The sequence below is a fragment of the Mesoplodon mirus genome (genome assembly GCF_964341445.2).
Source record: "Mesoplodon mirus genome assembly, chromosome: 5".
NCBI classification, from domain to species: domain Eukaryota; kingdom Metazoa; phylum Chordata; class Mammalia; order Artiodactyla; family Ziphiidae; genus Mesoplodon; species Mesoplodon mirus.
The window spans coordinates 428,851-448,579 of record NC_138980.1 but is presented as its reverse complement, the minus strand read 5'-3'; the positions used below and the strand labels follow the sequence as shown (position 1 = coordinate 448,579).

The 19,729-nt window shown below is 58.6% G+C and overlaps 1 protein-coding gene across 4 annotated transcripts in view; it reads right to left on the bottom strand.

Annotated features, from left to right (window-relative positions):
* The window catches only part of FLT4 (fms related receptor tyrosine kinase 4), a 40,323-nt gene that overhangs the window by 13,968 nt on the left and 6,626 nt on the right, over positions 1 to 19,729 (bottom strand). For 2 of the 4 annotated variants that reach the window (XM_082621287.1, XM_082621288.1), the window contains exons 2-18: positions 12,059 to 12,155; positions 11,117 to 11,361; positions 10,809 to 10,921; positions 10,522 to 10,684; positions 10,176 to 10,315; positions 9,712 to 9,880; positions 9,306 to 9,423; positions 6,413 to 6,567; positions 6,161 to 6,323; positions 4,552 to 4,684; positions 3,338 to 3,446; positions 1,959 to 2,321; positions 1,537 to 1,683; positions 1,298 to 1,429; positions 1,022 to 1,128; positions 598 to 733; positions 19 to 123 (exon numbers count right to left, since the gene is read on the bottom strand). In XM_082621287.1, the coding sequence (XP_082477413.1) occupies positions 19 to 123; positions 598 to 733; positions 1,022 to 1,128; positions 1,298 to 1,429; positions 1,537 to 1,683; positions 1,959 to 2,321; positions 3,338 to 3,446; positions 4,552 to 4,684; positions 6,161 to 6,323; positions 6,413 to 6,567; positions 9,306 to 9,423; positions 9,712 to 9,880; positions 10,176 to 10,315; positions 10,522 to 10,684; positions 10,809 to 10,921; positions 11,117 to 11,361; positions 12,059 to 12,155 (2,595 nt within the window). The remainder of the gene's footprint in view (positions 1 to 18; positions 124 to 597; positions 734 to 1,021; positions 1,129 to 1,297; positions 1,430 to 1,536; positions 1,684 to 1,958; positions 2,322 to 3,337; positions 3,447 to 4,551; positions 4,685 to 6,160; positions 6,324 to 6,412; positions 6,568 to 9,305; positions 9,424 to 9,711; positions 9,881 to 10,175; positions 10,316 to 10,521; positions 10,685 to 10,808; positions 10,922 to 11,116; positions 11,362 to 12,058; positions 12,156 to 19,729) is intronic. The other 2 variants (XM_082621289.1, XM_082621290.1) reach the window with 1 other exon arrangement.

Sequence of the window (19,729 nt, the reverse complement as noted above, 5' to 3'; positions counted from 1 at the left end):
TACCAGCTGACCCCGCACCTTTCAGCATTTTCACGGCCACAGTGTCACAGCTGCTGCCCTTGCTGATGCCAAAGGCCGAGGCTTCCACCACCTTCCCAAAGGCCCCATGGCCGAGGACTCTCCCTGTGGAAGCAGGGAGCCGGTTCCAGGTGAGCTGTATGGGGGTTACGGTGGAGAGGATTGGGCAGAAGGGACAACCCCTGTGGAGGGCCAGGAAGGAAGGCCCAGGAGGCGGAGGAAAGTCAGGCTCCCCTCTGCCAAACAGGAAGTGCGTGGGGAGCGGGAGTGGGAAGAGAGGGAGAGGAGAGGCAGACAGGAAGGCCTGCATCCTCTCCCAGCAGGTGCGATGGGCCCACCCTGCTTAGAGCAGCAGGAAGTGACCTCGGGGGCCTGGGAATTGAGAGCCCCAATCATTGTTCTGGGGATGCATGCCTAGATGGACAGGTCGGGCCAGGTGGGGGCTAGGTGGGACTTTCTGGCATGAGTTCTGAGAATAGAGGGATTTCAAGGCTCTAGCCTGCCCAGTGCCACAGCAGCTGAAGCTGTCTCTGCCCAGCAGTACAGGGTGGGTGAAGTAGGCTGGGTGCGGGGTCTCACCGAGGTGCAGCCGTTCCCTGGGGAACTCCCACTGACTGGCATCATAGGACAGGTATTCACACTGCTCCTCCAAAGGCACTTCGCCAGGGTCCATGATGATGGACAAGTAGCCGGTCTTGATGTCTGCATGGGTTGGCTGGGGTGTGGATGGGGACAGCTCATTGACTTGGCCATACCACCCTGGCTTGGGTAAAACTTTGCCTGGGACAGACGGGAGCTCCTTAGGGACTTTCAATATAGGACGGGGACAGATGGACAGACAACCTGTGGTCCTGTAAGAGCCCGGCATGGAGGGGTCAGGGAGGCCTCCCAGGATACAAGGCTTCCACGTGGAACGAGGTTCCTTAACTTAAGGGCTAGCCAGGGTGGAGAGAGACCCCATGAGGAGCTGGGGAGAGACTCAGCTGGGGGGAGGAGCGCTCACCCTCCTCATGTTACAGAAGATGAGGAGGAGGAGGACCCAGAAGAAGACAGCGATGACCCCGGTGCCAATAAGGATCACGATCTCCATGTTGCCTTTATCCTCGGAGCCTGAGTGGGCAGAAGGAGGCTAGTGTGTGCGTGTCGTGAGGGGGGGAGAGGGCGCACCCTGCGGGAAGTACCCCTTCTGGTGGGCACAACTCGCAATGCGGTGGCCACGAGAAGACGGCGCCAAGGGCGGGCGGAGGGTGGGTGGAGGGGTGTGAAGGGGCGGCCGGACCTTCCACGGCCACGCTGGCGGAGGAGTTGACGCAGCCCTTGGCGTTGCACGCGCTGCACAGGTAACGCCCGGCATCCTCCTCGCGTACGCGCTGGATGCTCAGCCTCTGGTTCGAGTCCGCCAGGTCGATTCCTGCAGCGAGTTGCGGTGCAGGCTCGAGTTCAGGTAGGTCTGGGGCCTTGGCCTCACCAGCTTCCGGACCCGCCCCCCGGCTCCCTTACCCACGTCCATCCCCCTACCGGACTCTTCCTCCAGCGGCCTCTCATCCTTGTACCACACGATGCTGGGCATGTGCGCCCCGGCCACCGGGCACCTCATCTCCAAGGAATCGCTCACATTCACCAGGAGGTCGGTCAAGTTCTGCGTGAGCCGCGGGACTTCCAGGGCTGGGGGCGGGGTGGAGACGGAGCTAAGTGGAGCTGCAGAAAGCGGGAGGGCACGCCAGGAAGGGGCCCTCCAGGGCTGGGAACTCTCGAAGCTGAAGGGTCAGGATTTGAGTTCGGGGGTGGGCCGGGCTGCGCGCCTCCACAGAAGGGCTGGGGAGGGTGACGCTTTGCAGGCTCGGGCTCGGGGATGGACCGCCCAGGCGCGTGCTGGGCTGAGGGTGAAGGCTCCTTGGGAAGCGCCGCCCTGCCCTGCCCTCAGGCCCTGCCTGCCTCACCCTGCACTGACAGGTACTTCTTGTGGCAGTGCTTGTCGTGGCTGCGCCGGTCCTGCACCTCGCACACGTAGTCGCCTTCGTGTTCCGGTGCCACGCTGGGGATGGTCAGGCTGAGCGTGCTGTGGCGCGCCCCGGGCGCTGCCTCCTCCAGGCTGGCGGCCAGCGGCGTGGCGAATAGGTGCACGTTCTTGCAGTCAAGCAGCAGTGGGTTCCCGTGAGCGTCGTGCAACGTGGACAGGTTGAGGCGGTACCAGCGCAAATGCTGATAAGTGTAGTTGTCGGCCCGGCAGCTCAGGCGCACGGCCTGTCCCTCTAGAGGATCTTCTGATGGCTCCGATTCTATGCTGAAGCCATCGGGGATGGCTGGGGAGGGAGGAGGAACCACTATGAAGCTGTGTCACAGTGTTGGCTCACTTACCCCCTTGCCCAGGGTCTCTGTCTCCCTTTTTCATTGGCCTTTGGACTCACTGAGCTCTCAACTAAGGGTGTACATCACATGTATCTGGGGCAGGGAGACCACTCTGGAGCCCTTTTCTCCCTCTCACTTACAAGAGACCAGCTCTCTGAAGTCACTTCCACCAGGGTCTCCTCCGGCCTTGCCTCCCTCTAGCTTTTTCCTAGACAAGCCCCAACTAGCTGCTGCCCCCACCTCTCCCAGGATCCCAGATCATCACTGAGTTCCTTGCTACCAGGCTCAGCAGGGGCCTAAGTCCCCATTCTCCCTCACTGCTGACCACACCCCCCACCACTGTCCTCTCCTTGAAACAATCTGGTTTCATCAGCTTTGGGCAATGCCTCCCAATTTCCTTTTGTCTCTCTGGCCATTCATTGTCAAGTTCCTACGGGCTCCTCTCCCCTCCAAAGTGCTCTCTTTGGATCCATCTTTCTTCCACATGCCCTCGTCTACACCTCTGGGCCCAGTGACTGTCCTTCCATGATCTTCTTAGCTTTTCTGAGGTCACTAACAAGTTTGAAAATCTGAGGAAACTATGGGTCCTTTTCCCCAGGGCAAAACGCACATAGGAACCAGCTGCTGTGCAGGATCCAGGGCTTAGGAAGGGGGTGGGAGGGAAGTGGAGTTAGGTGGAGCTGTGGGGAACAAGAGGGCACCCGTAGGGGAGGCACTCCAGGTCTGGGGGCAGATGGTGCCAATCCATCCCAGTGGATTACCACCCCAGTCCATATGCCTATGACCTCCAAAGCTATCCCTCCTGCCCAGACCCAGGGGCCCAGTGGACCCTGGAGATCACTCCTGGGTGCCTCGAGGTCACCAGAACTCAATGGGCCCCAATCTAGGCATATCATCTTCTCCCAGGCCTGTTCGCCTCCTGTGCCCATCTGGCTCCTGACCTCCATCCAGGCGTGCCCACGTCACTCACTGGTCACGTAGAAGTAGATAAGCCGCTCATCCTGGCCCACCTTGTTGAAGACCACACACTTGTACATGGCAGACACATTGGCGTCCTGGATCACCAGCTTGCTCACCGTCTGGACAGGACATGTGTCAGGCATAAGGATCCATTTCCTGCATGAGTTCCCCTACCCCAACCTCCTTTTCTGCATGGAGGTTGCTGTGCCCACCAGAGTAATGGGGAAAACTGAGGCTCTGAGCTGGAGATGACTAAAGCTCAGAGACAGTACCAGGAATGGTGAGGCAGGGAGAAGGTGGTGAGGCCCTTGGGCAGCAGCAAGAGGTGCCTCCCCAGAAAACCCGAGGAACAGCACTACGGACAGTAGGCCTCAGCTGTGGCTGAGGTCGGAGGGCAGCATTAGGCAGGACCAGAGAGACCTCTGGCTGTGGATGGGCTCAGGCTATGGCCATATCGAGGAGGGGACAGGGGCCTGGTAGTACTGGGATGGTCCAAGCCAGAGTTAGGATTCATGCTCTGGTCACGTCAAGGGTCAGCCTGTGGTCCAAGGGGAGAAGCTGGTCACTGTGTGAGATCCTTGTGATGTGCCCATAAATGCCCCAGGGCTTTTGTGATGTGCCCACAAGTGCCCTGGGTAGTGGCAAGGGGAGGGGCTGGGTTCCAGGGCTCCAGAAGGACTCTGGCCTGGGGGAGTAGGAAGCTTGGAAGCAGAGGAGGAGAGAGGGCCATAGGCCCTGCCTACCATCCAAAGACCCCACCCCCCACCCCCAAGCCGGGTACTTCCTGGCCAGCCTGGAACAGGAAGAGGCTCTGGAGGTGTGTAGGAAAACAGGAAGTGACTGTAGGAAGTGGGTGCCTTTGTTCAGTCCTTCCCCTGCCTGGCCTCTCCTAGGCATTGCCCCCAGCCTGAGCCAGCAGCTCAGCAGCCCTTGGTAAGGATGGAGCCGGCCCCCAGCCCCAACCCTCCCAGCCCTGGGTGGCTTGGGCCCATGGCCTTGAATCTCAGCTTGCCTGTCTGGGAAGCAGTTGGAGGTTTGGCCCCCACAGTCTACATGCAGGCAGGGAAACTGATGCCCAGAGACACTGCAGAAAGGTTACTGACTCTCAGCTACTATCGGAAGAGCTCTGCAAGCCCAGTGGAAATCTAGAAGGCCAGGAGAGGGCCCCACCCCGCCTCCTCTCGTCTTCTCCCCCAGCCACTCAGTGGCCTGGTTGGCCCATACCTTATTTTTGCCCTCCACAAATTCAGTCCAGGTGTCCAGGCTCTCAATGGGGTTCACAGCATCCTGCATGGTCACCTCCCTCCAGTCCTGGCACTGTGGTATTTGGTCTCGCTGCTGCCGCCGCCGCTGGCTGCTAAAGACAAGGAGGGGCAAGGGCAGGTCAGGGATACAGGCAGAGAGGGCCCACGCTGGGGGTAGGGTCAAGCTTAATCCCACTCAGATTCATCTCACATCATGGTGGGTAAGGCTGGCCCTTGGGCTGAAGTGAGAGAGGGGGTTGGGGGCTCTGTTTCTGGAACACTGTTCAGGGCCTGGTGACCCATCCTGCACGAGCTGCCAGACACAGCCTTCCCCAGTAAGCCAGGACCTGCGCCTGCAGAGTACCACAAGCCCGTGGCTCTGCGGTCATCCTCTAGTCTGCTGTGCCTCCTGCTTCTACCTGCATGTGTCCCTTCCTGCAAAGTCCCCCCAGATCTCCTAGGGCAGCAAAGTCACCAATCCTGTTACAGGAAGCCCTCTCCCTCCTTACCCCTTCTAGAACTGCAGCCCCTCCCTGGGCTGGCTGTGCATCCCAGCACCTTTGGTCTCCTGCTGGGATGGGGGGTCTGGGGGAAGGGGTGGCCCAAGGGAGGCTCTCGTCTGCCCCTCATGGAGTAGGGTTGGCCCCAGGGTTCTGTACTCGTGCAGAGCATAATGGTAGAGCGTAAGAGGGAGGCACATTTGGAGGTGCCAGTGCCCTGAAGCCTCGTGGTCTAGAAGAATCTCTTACGAGCCTTGAATGTTGTGGGCTGGCGACCCTGACTGAACCTTCCTAACTGACCATGCCAGGGCCACAGCCCCTCTGCCAGTATAGCCACCCTGTCTCCCTTGGGTTCCCAGCTCCTGCCTCTCCCCAGCCTGTGACCCTGCACCCTGCCCGTTAGGACCTCTTGCCTTTAAGGCAAATGTGACTAGTTACTCCCCTGCTCAACACCATTCACTGATTCTCTAGTGCCTTCCAGACCACTGACCACCTCGGCCCCTCCATTCCGGGCCCTTGTTTGTCCAAGTTTTCTCTGTTCTCCCAGACTGTCTGTCCTGTTGGCTCCCAGTCAGGTAGGGCAGTGTGGCCCAGCAGTTGGGCAAGATCTGCTGCTGATTGCCATGACCTTAGGAAAGTCACATCCCTTCTCTGACCTCACTTTTCTCCTCTCTAAGGGGTCATGGTGAGCGCTGCACAGATGAGCTGATGAGCATTGGACATGCTTAGTGTGCCTTGGGGCTTGGTACAAGTCTCACAAAACTAGCCTAGGTCTGCCTGTTTGGTGAGAGGTGTCCTCCCTGGTGCCCAGAGGTCCTCTCCAGATATGCAATTGTGTGTCGGGAGGGCTTTGCTTTCAAGGGAGGTGGGTGGGCTGGACCATCCCCAGTGTCCAGCCCGGCCTGACTGATATAAGTGAGCCTTGCTCAAGCGAGGTGAGGTCAGGGATTGGCTACAATCCCTGAATCGCGATAGGGTTCGGGTTTAGAGCAGGGGTCTAGGGAGGGCTGTGGACAGTAAGTGGGGGTTATGATTGAGGTTGGAGATGGGGCTGGGAAGTAAGGGGAGACAGGGTGGAGCCACACTTACAGGCTGCGCTGGGTGAAGGTCTTGCAGGGCGTCCACGGCCGCCAGTGCCACTGGATGCTGAGAGGAGGGGGCACCCCATAGGCAGTACAGGTGAGGGCCTGGCGACTATGGCGGGAGTAGATGCTGGGGGAGGAGGCCTCCTTCTCGTGGATGTGGGGAGGCACTGGGGACACAGGCAGACAGCCAGTCAGTCAGCCTCCCCCGCCACAGCCGCCTATCCACCACCTCCTCTCCTGTCCTGCCCACACATACCATTTACCACCAGCTCCAGGCTGATGTTGCGCCTCAGGCCGGCCGCGGAGTTCCACAGGGCAAGGGTGTAAATACCCGCACTGGCTTCCGTCACCTCCTTGAGCACCAGAACGTGTGGACTATGGCGCCCTGACACTGCCTTTCTGTCCTTGTACCTGGACCAGGAAGGGAGCTCAGGGGGCTGTGCGGACCCCACCTCGGCCCTGTCCTGGCACTCCTTCCATGAGGCACCCCAGCCCCTACAACTGGGATATACTGTCAGGAGGCAGGAGAGGCCAGGAGCAAGAGGCACCAGACCAGGCTGCTGGGAAGAGTAGTAGGGGTGTGGGCTGCGGCAGCTGACTCTGGACTGGGGAACAGATGGCCTAAAGGCTATGGGGGTGGTCTCCGGGCTCAACCTACCGGGTCTCACAACACCCATAGGCTCAGGGCCAACTGCAGTCCCCAGGGGGCCTTGTCTGTCTCTCATAGGCTTCACTGGTGTGTGCTGTGAAGGGGGGAGGTGCAGTCCCCGAGGGGCACAGCTCCTAACCACATGGGGGTCCAGGAGCCCTGACCCTGGCTCTGCCCTTTTTGGAACTCTCCAGATATGGGCCTTCTTGTTGCCCTGCCCCCTCCCCAGGGCTATGCAACCCACTGTCCTGCCTTGCTTGGATGCTAGACACCTGCAAGTCTCGTCAGAGAAGATGTGTGAGCCGGGAGCCGGCGCTCGGGCCTGTGCCTGCTCACCTGCACAGTAGTGTTCACACGTATGTCTGTCGACTGTCCGTCTCCCCTACTGAGCTGTACAGGCACTGTCCCCTCCCTGCCATATCCCCTACACGTAGAGCAGCGCCCAGCACACGTGGGTGCTCGACACACATGTGAATGAATAAATAAACTCACACCCCAAAGGAGACTCCTCCCCAGTACTGAGCTGGGGGTGCTGCAGACAGTGCTCCTGCAACCCAAGCTCTGGACTTTGCCTGGAAGCTGCCCTCCCTTAGGCAGGTGCCTTACCCTGGTTTACTAAGCCAGAGAGACACTAGGAGAAGCGCAGCCCTCGGGGCAGAGAGTAACAGTGAGGGGGATGCGGGGGTCTGACCCTCAGCTGCAACACCACAGTCCGGTCAGAAGAGACGTGACTTGCCAGGAGTCACACAACAGGGCAGAGCAGGACCCAGGCTGTGAGGCCTGCTGGGCTCTGGTGCAGAATCCTGGTTGCCACCTGCCGCATTTGTGATCCTAGGTGAACTGCTTCACTGCCCCAAGCCCCTGCGTCCTCATCTGAAAACCAGGGAAACCAAATGAACCTTCTTGCAGGTGTTGTCAGGCCTACCCAAGATATGGCCTTTAGGGTCAATCCAATGCCGGACACACAGAGGCTGCTTTGGGAACCAGGACCAGCCTATCTGTTTGTCCACTAGATCTCCATCCATTCACTTACTCATAACCATCACATGATTACCTGGAAGAGTTGGCCCCTGTGGAGCTATGGTCACCATTAATGCCCCGGGGCAGGTGTCTCAGTGAACAGTGGGCCCAGCTGAGCACTTCTTGGAGGCAGGTATCGGCCAAGTGAGAAAAGAAAGGCCAGATGTGGTGGGAATGGTGAGAAGCAGTTAGCTGCCAGAGGATCAGGCCTGGGCCAGATCTCTGATGCAACAGAGCTGGCCACCCTCCTAGACAGGGTCATTACTACTGGCCTTTGGAGGGCAGGGTACTGGGCTCTAGGCATCTCCAGGAGACCGCACCTGTGAGGGAGGCTCCAGACTGCATCAGCGCCCTTCCGGACCCTGTCTCAAGGGTCCTGGTCCTGCACCAGATGCCCCTGATGGACCCCAAAGCCTGTGGCCTCAGTGGTAGGGTCACAGAAGGCGCAGGCCCAGGGCATCTGGGGGATCTCCCAGGAGAAGCCTGCCTCCAGCCTATGGCCAGTGAAGTGGGATGCTGGCTGAGAATGTCTGGGCTTCTGCTTGCCCAGCTTCAGGCTTTCAGCAAATGTCATCCTGCCTGGTGGGAGGTGCTCCTGGCTGGGAAGGCAAGGCTCCTCTGGCCAACTGTGAAAGAATGGACCAGACTCCTCCCAGGAGGCTCAGGGCTTGGGCAGGAATGCCCTTCCCCTTTCCTGGCCTGTTTTCCTCATGTGTACGATAAGGGTCAGGCTAGAGTGTGACCTCCCAGGGTCAGGCCAAGTGGACTGCTCAGATGGCCGAAGGGTGCATGGTGGGGTGCTATGGCTTCCTGAGCTCTCCGGGAGCTCTCGGGGAGCGCCCGGTGAGGGTGAAGCCACCAGTGAGGGACCCCTCACTGACCCTTGGCATACCCTGCAAGGGAGACCATACTCTCAGGTCACACACCAGAACTGGGGGTCTGGAGCCTGAAAGCCTTCCGGAAGTTCTAGCTCACTGCCACACAGATCAGGCCCAGCCCAGGGCCCAGCACCATAATAATTTGTGAAACCCCTGTGACATCTCCAAAATTCTGGTTAGAAGGCTCCTGGGGGTGGCAACCTGTTTGGAGAGGGGCCTAGGAAACCTGAAGTCATCCCTCTATGACACCCTCCAGCGGGGGCCCTCAGAGAGGCTGAGTGGGTGCAGGAAACAGTTAGATAAAGCCCTATGCTGTGCCCACACACACCCACACAAAACAGGAGACCGGTATTTACGCTCTCACAGTTTAGCGGCAATTCAGGCCAACATTTCCTCTAGCCAAAATATCGCATTATGTGCATAATTCCTTAGAATCTTCATAGGGGTTCCCCGCCCAGAGTGCAGGCCCTGATGGTGGGGACAGTTCCCCACCCTGGTCTCAAGGAGTAGGCCGCGATGGGGAGAAGGCTGCCCTGTCCCCGCTGTGGTTACTTTCTGCACTGGACCTGGTGGGTAGTGAGGGGCAGGAGCGAGGGAGGTACCATTGGAACTCCGGCGGGGGGTATGCTGCCAGCTTCACGGGCAGTTTCACCAGCTCGTCTCCTGCCGTGGCCTCCAGGACGGGACCCTTGAGCCACTCGACGCTGATGAAGGGCTTTTCTGCCAGACAGGAGGCATCAGGGTAAAGCTGGGGCCAGCATCGCTGACCCACAACCACCCAGGTATTCACAGCCACCCCCAGTGGCCAGATGCCTTGCTTTCTGGCGTGTGGGAACCAGGCAGTCCGTCCACTCACGGCCCTCCCTTCCCTCTGGCTGGATGCCACACTGCTCAGGTGCACCATGACCTATGACCCTGGGCCCACACTGCACAAGAACCCTTGTTCCCCAGGCTTGACAACTGACCTAGCCCAGGCCATGCTGGGCACAATGACCTGACAGGCCGTACCATGCACAATGACCTCAGTGCTCTCCTGGAATTGCTGGATGCCATTGTTGGCCAGGCACACATATGGGCCCAAGTCGTGCTGGCTGACGTTGTGGATGGTGAGGATGCTGGAGAGCTCTGTGTGAGTCTGCTGGGATCGCCGCTCCGGCACCCACTTACCCCGCTCTGCCTGCCCAGGACCAGGGGAAGCATAGGGTCAGAGCGGGCTGGCTGTGACAGAGCTAACCCCCACAGGCACACACCCCAGCCCAGCCAGCAATAGCTCCAGAAGCCTTGGACCCAGACCCAGAGTTTTCCACGGGATAGGAAAACTTCTGTATCAGACAGGGGCCCCTGGGGCAGGACTGAGTCTGCACCTCTTCTACAGAGAGGTAAGTGTGTGCCTGACCAGGGTGAGTGTGGGTAGTGATGGGGATTCCTGGGGATGATTCAGTCACAGCCTCTGGCAGGGCTGCTGACCTCACCTGCTTCCCTGGATAGTCCCAGTCGAAGGTGACACCCGAATTGAACTCAGCCCACACAGTGCAGTTCAGGACCAGCTTTTCCCCAACCAGCAGCTCCAGTGATTTCTTGGGGAACAGCTGGATGTCATAGAGCTCATTTCCTGGTGACACACACACAGTGACCCCCATGTCCCTCATAGGACAACGTGCACAGAGTACAGGGCACCCACTGAGACCAGCCAAATCATGGCACCTACAGCCTCATTTTTGTGAATTGGGGGGTCCCTGTCCTCTTCCTGCGGTTCTCCTCCCAGGACACGGAGAGTGGTTGCTTGGGGAGGGCCCTACAGCCCTAGGCAGCCCCTACCTGTGATATGCACGAGGAAGGGGTTGGATAGGAAGGCCTGGCCGCCCCAAGTGGTCTCACACTGCAGGTACAGGGCATCACGCAGCAGGGGAGTGGGCACACGCATGCCCCGGCGGTCGTCCCACACCACCTCCTGCCCATCAGGCCACAGTGCTGAGCTTTGCTGTAGAGACATGGTGGCTGTCAGCGCCCAGCTGCCCCCTTCCTCTTGGCCAGAGAAGCATCAGTTTTCCCAGGGACAGGACTGGAGGGCCAGATCCAGGGTGGGTGTTGGCGTGGGGTTGTACCGAGCGCAGCGTGACGTTGAGGCCAGGGATGGACACCAGGCAGGGCACCCACATGGAGTCCTTCCTGTTGACCAGGAGTGTGTCCGGCTTGTTGATGAATGGCTGCTCCAAGTCTGAGGAGAGGGGGCATGTTGTGGGAGGGGAAGGCGGGGCTCAGGGAGTCTCTGCCCAGGTCTGGGGCCGCAGGACAGCCCCATGGGGTTCAAAGGCTGGGGTTGGGGGTGCAGGTGCCAGCCACCCCTCCAGGACCCAGGACCCTGCCTCTGGCTCCTGAGTGGCCGCAGGGGTGAGTGCTGGACCCCTCTCACCTCTCACAAATACATAGGTGCTGGCTGCAGTGGTGCCCTCAATGCGAGCCTTGATATACTTGTAGTAACAGCGGTAGCTGCCCGTGTCATTGGCGTGGGCCTCCTGCAGCAGCAGGACCTTGCAGTAGGGCCGGGCATCTGTGCCCTCACAGTCTCGCACGATCCCCATGTCCTCGCCGTCCTTCTCCCCTGTGACTGGTGCATCCTGAGCCCCTGGCCAGGCCCACTCCAGGGGGTGCTGCCCCCTGGCAGAGGATGCAGGACATCAAGAGGGGCCCAGGCTGCAGCCCTGGGGGACAGTCCCTGTGGAACCTCCTCAGGAGCCAAGCCTGGCCCATAGCCTATCTCACCCAGAGGTCAGGGCAGACCAGCGTTTGGGCACATACCATGAACCTGGGGCAGGGTGCTCCCTGAGCCCCGTGGGGCCTCTGCCTGGCTCCTGGGCCTGCATGTGGCAGGCTGTCCTGCAGAGAAGCCTGAGCCTCAGATTATAGCTGGGGCTGCAGGGAAGCTAACAGGTCTGGGATCTGTGTGGGTGGGCCTGGGGCCAGTGAAGGGTGGCTGAGGGTGGGTGCAGGCAACCTGGGGTCCATGCAGGATGACCTGGGCATGGGCATGGGGTGGCCTGGGGTCAGTGTGGGGTGACCCAAGGGTGGATGCAGGGTGACTGATCTGTGGTCCATATGAAATTATGAGGGGTGGGTATGGGTGAAATGGGGGCGGGTGCAGGGTGCCTGTGTCTGCAGAGCAGGGGATGGTCTATGCCTCCAGGCACCTACAACTCAAGCCACTTGGAAGCGACCCTAAGCCTTGAGGCCTCTGCCCTGGGGAGAGGCTGCCTTCGGGGTGCTCCGCCACCATCTGCTCGGCCTTCTGTAGTCTCCTTGGCCTGCCAGGTAGGAGGGACCCAGTCCCCTGCCCTCCTGGCTGAGGGCTGAATACCTGCAGGAGATGGACAGGCTGTCACTGGAGTCGATGATGTGTGTCTCCTCCGTGATGTTCAGGGTTGGGGGGGTCATGGAGTAGCCACTCGCCAGGCCTGGGGTGGGAGATAGGGTTAGCATGGGACTGGGTCATGAGTTCACATGATGACATCCATCCGGTGCCGATGGGCCCCTCCCCGGACAGGGGCTGCCTAGGCTCTCAGCCCTGAGCAGTACCTATAAGGCCCCAAGACAACTGGTAACCTCCACCTCAGGTTGCCCCCTGGCCGCAGACTGGGCTCAGCCCCAAGTGAGCCCTGATGGAGGCCTGGACTGAACCTCTAGCCCCGCATGAGCAGAGCTGCCAACATGAAGTCAACAGGGGAGACCACAGGCCTCATCCTACATTGGGCGAGGCCTGGAGCACATCACCTCGGCACTGTGACCCTCACATTTCTGCCTGAAGGCTCCTCCCCCCAGATGCACAGTTACTGCTTGTGAGGGAGACCTGCACAGTGCAGACCACCAGACGTGCCCAGAACTCAGGCCTTGGTTTCTCCCTGGAATTCTGCCTGTGACCTCGCCCTCTCCCATGTTCCACGGAGTCCAGCTCCCATGTCCTTGGTTCCATCGGTTTCTCTTCAGCCCCAAGGCGCCCTCTGGCTGCCGCAGCTCTCCTCTCCCTGTTCCCCCTGCCTCAGCTCCCCATTCCTCCAAAAGGGCTAATCCCCAAACAGATAACTGCCTCGCCTGGTTAAACACCCTCCTGTGGCCCTCCAGGACCTTGGCCCTGCTGCCCACGCAGCTCCTTACTCCCCATCCTCCTCCCAGCGGGATAGTGTGTGTAGTGCGTGCCTGTGTGTTGTCTCTGTGTGTGCGTAGATCTGTGTTTATAGGACTGATATGTGAGTGCTGTGTGTGACTTTGTGTGTGTGTCATTGACATGTCTGCGTGTGCACGCTCGTGAACTTGTGTGTGTGTGTGTGCGTGTGTGTGTGATCCTGGGGGAGGGTGGGAGCAGGCCCCAGGGGAGGTCTGGACCTGGAACTCTAGCAGATGCATCCTGCCAGGACCATCCTGAGACAACAGGAAGAGAGGACTGTGTGGCCGGAGACCCAGGGCTGCGTCCTGTCCCTCCCCCAAGTCCCTGTCCTCCTGGGGGGCACAGCCCACTATCCTGCCCCAGCCCCCAGTGCTACAGGTTCAGCTCCTCTGCCCTCCCCAGCCCAGCTCCCTGAGGCTCGGGGTCTTGCCCTGGCAGCTAACTGTGGGAGGCAGAGGCTGGGGGAATCCCCACCATAGTTGCTTCTACACCAGCCTGACCCCAAGCTGCCCTAGGAAGAGCCACCAGGACGGCACACTCTGCACCCCAAGGTCTCATTTCAGCATCACCCGGACAAGTTGGCTGCCAGGGCCCGGCTGACCTCTCCCTTCTGTGCCTCCTGCTGGCCAAACTTTTCTAGGTACCACACCACCGTAGGTCAGAGGCAGACGGCCCTCATCCAGCATCTAATCCCACTAGTATCCAGTACAGCCAGGGAAACTGAGACCCTCCAGCTGGACTACAGCACAGCCCTAAGAAGGCAGCCCTTCATCTAGCCAGCTGCTGTGAACACTGAAGTCACTCCTTAACTCGAATCCAGTGCACCCACTCCTGGCACTCAGGACAGTGGCCCCACCCTGGGGCCCCGAGATGGGAAAGTAGCCCTGGGCTCTGCCACCAGGTCCACTCCTCCCCAGGGTGGGGCCGGCCCCCCATCACACCTCCCCACCACGTACTCCCAGGGCTGCTGGGGTGGAGGAGTCCCACTGTGGGGAGGCTCTGCTCTGGTGGTGAGGGGCCAGGAAGGAGTCCGAGGCGGACACCACTAAGATGGGCTTTGAAAGAGAAGTAGGATTTTCCAGGCAGTGGAAAGTGAATAAAGCCATGCCAGGCAAACTGGCCTCTGAGCTACATAAGTGGGGGGAGAGGGGAATGAGGGACTTGGGTTTGGACCTGTGAGGGGATGAAAGAGCTGGCTGTCCCTGTGGACCAGTCAGGAGTCAGGCCTGAGGCTGGCATGCGGGCACCAGAGGAGAGGTGCAGCGGTCAGGACCCACCTGCCCTGGGTTTTGTATGCTCCATGGTGAGGCCTGCAGCGTTGCCCAGGGGCCCCTGGGGAGGCCAAGCAAGGGTCCCCTTCTCTGGGGTGCTCCTCCAGGGCACACACCTGGCACCCTGGCAACAGAGCTAGGGCATTTGTCAGCCAGGCTTCCTTGTGCAACTCCTCGTTGCTTCCAAGATAAAGTGGGGGACCCCAGCCCTCTCCCTTCTGCCTACTCCGCTTCTCTCCAGCTTCAACTCCTGACACATCTGAGAGGAACAGACCTCTCACCGTTGTCCCAAAGTGCAAAGGTGTTCATATCTTGAAGTCTCTGTCTGCTCATTTTTTTTTGCCCTGGACATTTGCACTTCCTTCCCTCCTGTGGAGCTCCCTCTTTAGGGTCTAGTTCATGAGTCCCTTCTCTATGGGGCAGTCACTGTTACTCAGGCAGTGTTGGCCTCCTAGGCTCATGGTGTCAGAACACTTATTGGACTGAACTGTGGTTTTCTGGGCACATCTGAACAGAGGCTGTACGTTATTCATCTTTCTAACCTTAGTACAAAGAGGTGCACACCAAAGATTGAGGGGATGGATAGAAGAGTGGTAGGATGGAAGATGGATGATCAGATGAATAAATGGATGGATATGTGGGAAGGCGGGTGGGTTGAGTGGATGGATGGGGGATGGAGCCTATAACAGCTTCCTCCCTAGAGGCCACCATACCACCAAAGGAAGCATCTCCGTCAGTGTGCTAAACGGGAAGATCCATAGTGCTTGCCAACCATTTCACCCATCTGAGAGAGCCTTTCCTTTGTGGCCACGTGCCCTGAATTTCCCCAGTGCTTCTCTTTCTTCAGTCACTTCCACTGGACCCTGTGTGATCAGTGGTCTTCACTGTAGACATCACTGACCTCCTCCATCCTTCCTGCCTTAACTGAAACCTGGCTTTCTGAGGACACCACTGCCCCTGGGGTGATTATTGCTCCCATTGCACACATCAGAGAACTCCTTGAGGTCACTTCCCCTTTTCCAGCAGCACCAGCCACTCCCCACTAAAGCTGTCATCAGCTGCTGTCCTGGTCACTTCCCCGCATTCTCTGCTCCGGGCTCTTCAGGCCCCTCCACCCCAACTCAGGCCATTCCTCATAACTTCGATGTCCACACGGGTGGGTCACCAGCACCCTGGCCTTTGCAGTCCTCATCTTCATTGTCCTCCCTCCTCCCCTCAGCCCCTCACTTCCTGGGCGTACCCTGGACTTGGTCCCCACCAGGAGCTGTGCCATCACTGAGTGCCTGTCTTCTTGCACTTCTCTCCTTGCCTCCTCTGCCTCCTGCCAGGTGCCACTTCAACCTCATCAAAACTCTGAGGCCAAGGACCCCTCTGCACCGCTACCTCCTCCCGGCCTCACCTCTCCTTTGGCACTGCGTGCCCCATGGCCCATCATTCTGAATGCTCCCTTGCCCCTGCCCTCCACTGCAACCCTGCTGCACCCATGTCCTCAGTGGCTCAGCTTACAGCACAAAGCCAGAGCCCCATGCTGCTGCTTCCCCTTTCTTTTCCTTTTGGCAGACTCTAAATGACCCCCGGGCTGCAGTTCAGGGTGTTCCCTTCTCTCTCACTCTCAGCACCAATGAAGTAGAGGCATCAGATGGAGACACCTCATCTTCCCACATCTAAATCCCACACCCTTGCCCTAGGCCCTGGAACTCTCTGACGTTCCTGCTCCCAAGGCAAAGCCCTCCAGCAAGCTAGGGATCCCAACCCCCAAGATCTGACCACCGTAGATAATTCCTTTCTTTCCCGATTACCAATTTTTCTCTATGGAATCATCTCCCATCTTATAAACAAACAAAAACTCCTCAATTCCTTGATCCTACATTCCCTTCCTCTTTTCTATTCCCATTCCTAGCAAAAGCTCTGCTCGCTGACTCCTTGCTCTAACATTCGCTCATCTTCCCACAGGATGCAGCCCCCTCGCCTGCTTCATGGAGCCAGTGGTCAAGGTATCCTGTGACCTCCATGCTGCTGTGGGAGGCCCTCCAGGGCAGGGAGCAGGGCTGTTCCCTCTTCTGCTAGCTTCCGTGAGCTCACTCTCCCCTCGTCTTCTGTCCCCTGTGCCCAGCACCAAGTGCTGCTGCTCCTCACTTTCTCTTCTCTACCAGTCTCTCTCCTAAGCGTCCATATACTTCCGAAATCTCTACCTCCAGCCCAGACCCCTTCGCTCAAGTCCAGCCTTAAGTATCCAGCTGCTACTTCACTTGGCCACCCCACGGACACCTTGAGTTCCACATTTCTGATGCTGAACTCCAGACTCACATCCTCTCCACCCCTGCCAAAGCTATCTCCTTGATAGCTCCCATCTCCCCAAATGGGAGCTCCTGTGGATGCCCACCTCTCCCACCCCGGCCCATCCACCCACCACCAAAGCATCCCAGAGCCAGCCCCCACTCTCCTGCTGGAGCCTACCCAACTGCACTCGCCCCCACAGTAGCCCCTGGCCCACTCTTGCCCTCCTCCAATCCTTCACACAGTTGATAGTGACAGTTTAATAATGCAAAGGGGCCAAATCATGCTCCTGCTTAAATTTCATCAGTGACTTTCCACTACACTTTAAAGAAAATCCAAACTTCTGACTGTGGCCTGGCCCCCGCCCCCTCTCCACACCCTCTTGGTCCACTCTCACGTCCTATTCTCGTCCTCCAGCCACCATGGCCTCCAGGCTGTTCTATGACATGCTACGCTCCTTCCTACCCCAGGGCCTTTACATACACCTCTCCTCCTGATTTGTCTCCTCTCACATGCCTTGCACAGCTGGCTTCTTCCCATCTTCAGGCCTCAGCCCAGACGTGACCTCCTCACCCCCTCCAAAACCTAAAAGTCCTCCTTAAGCTTCACCTTAAGCTCCTGGTTGCTTATTTCATTCTTCTTATCACAATATGTAATTTTGTTATTTACTTTTTTATTTAAGTTATGTTTTTTCATTTCCTCTACTAGACAGTAAGTTTCAATGGGGTAAGGACCCAAACAGTCCTCTTTTCTACCCCACTCCATGCCTAGCACTTCACCTGACAGAGAGTCAAGGCTCCATAGATCCTTGTTGAATGAATAAATGCCTGGACAGATGGACGAATGGATGGATGGATGGACGGGTGCGTGAATGGAAGGTTGAGTGGATGGATGATGGAAGGAAAGATGGTTAGCTGAATGGACAGACGGATGGATGGATGGAAGGATGGAAAGGTGGAAGAAAGAACGAAAGGCTAGAGGGAAGGACAGATGGACAGATAGATGGATGGACAGGCAGATGGACAGAAGGGTGGATAGATAGATGAATGGATGGAAGAATAGGTGGATGGATGGAGGGATGAATGGCTGACTGGTTGGCTAAACAATCCTCTGAGGTCTTTCTTTGGGCTGGAACTCTGTCAAACCTTGTTGTTCCTTTGGAAAAGCTGTTTCTGGTTTTAAAGGCCAGGCTCCCTGGTGACCATCTGTACCCCAGGCTGCTCAGCAGCTGGGGCAGATTCAGGCCTAGTTTGCCATGCCCAGAGGCTCTGTGCTGCCCAGCCCCCACCTGAAACCCCAAAGAAGGCGCATCCTTCCTGCCTGGCTGTTGTCTGTCTCCGCTGTCCTTCCCTTCCCGAAGCAGGAAGCACTGTCATCCTGGCTTCTGCCGCACTCCCCCTGCCTTCCTGTTCCTGACCCAGGAACTGGCTTCTTCCTTCCCCTGGCCAGCAGCCCTGGCCCCCTAGCCTGAGCAGAGCAATCCGGGCAGGCGCCAGGCCGAGGTCAGGGAGGCCAGAGAGCATACCTCCTCTTCTCTGTGCTGTCAGCAGCCTTGGGCAGTGGGACCCTGGGGTCAGCCACAGGCGCTGGCTGTGGAAGCAGCACACCAGGATCCTGGGTGAGGGGCAGGCAGGAGGGGTGGGAAGTCCTGTGGGTTAGGCACTGAACCACAGCCCAGCAGTCACTGCCTCATTTGATCCTCACGTAGCCTGGGAGGGAGGGAGGGATCACGAGTCCAGTCGGCAATGAGGAAACTGAGGCTCCAGGCTCCACATCAGTGATAACCAGCAGCTGTGCAGGAGCCCAAGTCTGGCCAAGTCCAGGCCCGACCCTGCCTGGGACTCAGCCCTCACACCTCTCCATCTCCTTGTCTCCCACTGCCACCACGAGTGCCAGTCTCCCTACCTCTCTGCTCCCTAGCAGTCTCCTTCCTGGCCTCCAATTTGTCACTCAGCCCAGCGGACACCTTCACTGGCTCCTTGTGGCCCTCTGGAGCTGTGAATGGCCTTGGCCCGGCCTCCAGGGCGATGCCCTGCCCAACAGGCACCCCCCTTCTAACGAGCTTCACCTCCCAATGCTTCTGCCACACAGTCAAGACACCAGCCACACCCAGTATGCACCTGCTGAGCACACCAGGCCCTCACCCACCACACGGGGAAGGTTTGTACCTTTGGGTGGCTCCTGGGGGCCAGAATGTCATTGGCCCATGGCTCTGTCCTCACGTCGAGCACAACCAACCCAGGGATGATGCCAGGATGGTGTGTAAGCTCAGGGGTGCCCCTACATACTCTGGCAGAGTGTAGCAGTAGTGGTTTTTGCATTTGCAAGTCCTTATTTCAAGGAAATGTCATGGTCACCTGGTGGGTGACAGGCGCTGTACTGCAGTCCTGCTAGTCTGGTCCACACTCTCCTTAGCACCTGTGCCCTGGAGGACAGAGGCAGCCAGGGCCAGGCCCATGGCTGCAGACTGAAGCCAAGCTGAGGGGAAAGCACTGGGGGCAGGTGAGGCCAGGTTGGGGTCACCGTGCATCAATCCCAGGGCTGGGCTGAGTTGGGGAGCCGGCTCTAAGGCCCTCTCCCTTCATTCTTGGGGCCAGGCTTGTGCATAGACCTTGGAAGAAGGCTCAGGGGTGTTCTGTCTTGGAGTCCCCCCACCCCCACCTGGATGGCAGCCTCTGTGCCTCCAGAGGTCAAGGGTGAGGTCAATAGTCCATGAGTCCTCCCATCTCCCACCCTGCAGGACTGAAAGGGCTGAGATGGGAGGGGCTGTACCGAGAGAGAGTGCCCGAAGCCCCGTGAACCCAGCTGCACGCCCTACAATGTCATTCTGACTGTATGACCTAGGGCAAGTCACTTCCCCTGCTCCAAACTTATGAAATGAGAATTGTCCCCAAGATTATTGGGAACAACAGACCACCATAATACCACACTAAGAACCATTGTAAGGCTAAACTGTTGCCTGCTCAGGCACACTGAGATCTTCACTGTCACTGCCTGTCCACTGTTTTGCATGTCACAGCAGTTGCATCCCGCTGTGACTCTGTGCTTTGGTCACAGTGCCAAGGTGGGGGGCAGTCAGAGAAAGCCTTGCCAGTGGGAGGGAGTGTTCCTGTGAGTTGAAATAGGCTTTGTAGACTGAACAGGAGCTTGCTGGCCCAGGAGGAGGGCACAGAGGGCAGAGGGACACGTGCAAAGACCAGAGTGCGGGTGACCTTGGACGGTCAGGTAGGTGGAACAGATGGAGCATGGTGTGGAGGAATGAGGCCCCAGAGAAGGGCCCCGGGTCACAGGCCCAGCCTTAGGCTCCTGGTGGCTCATT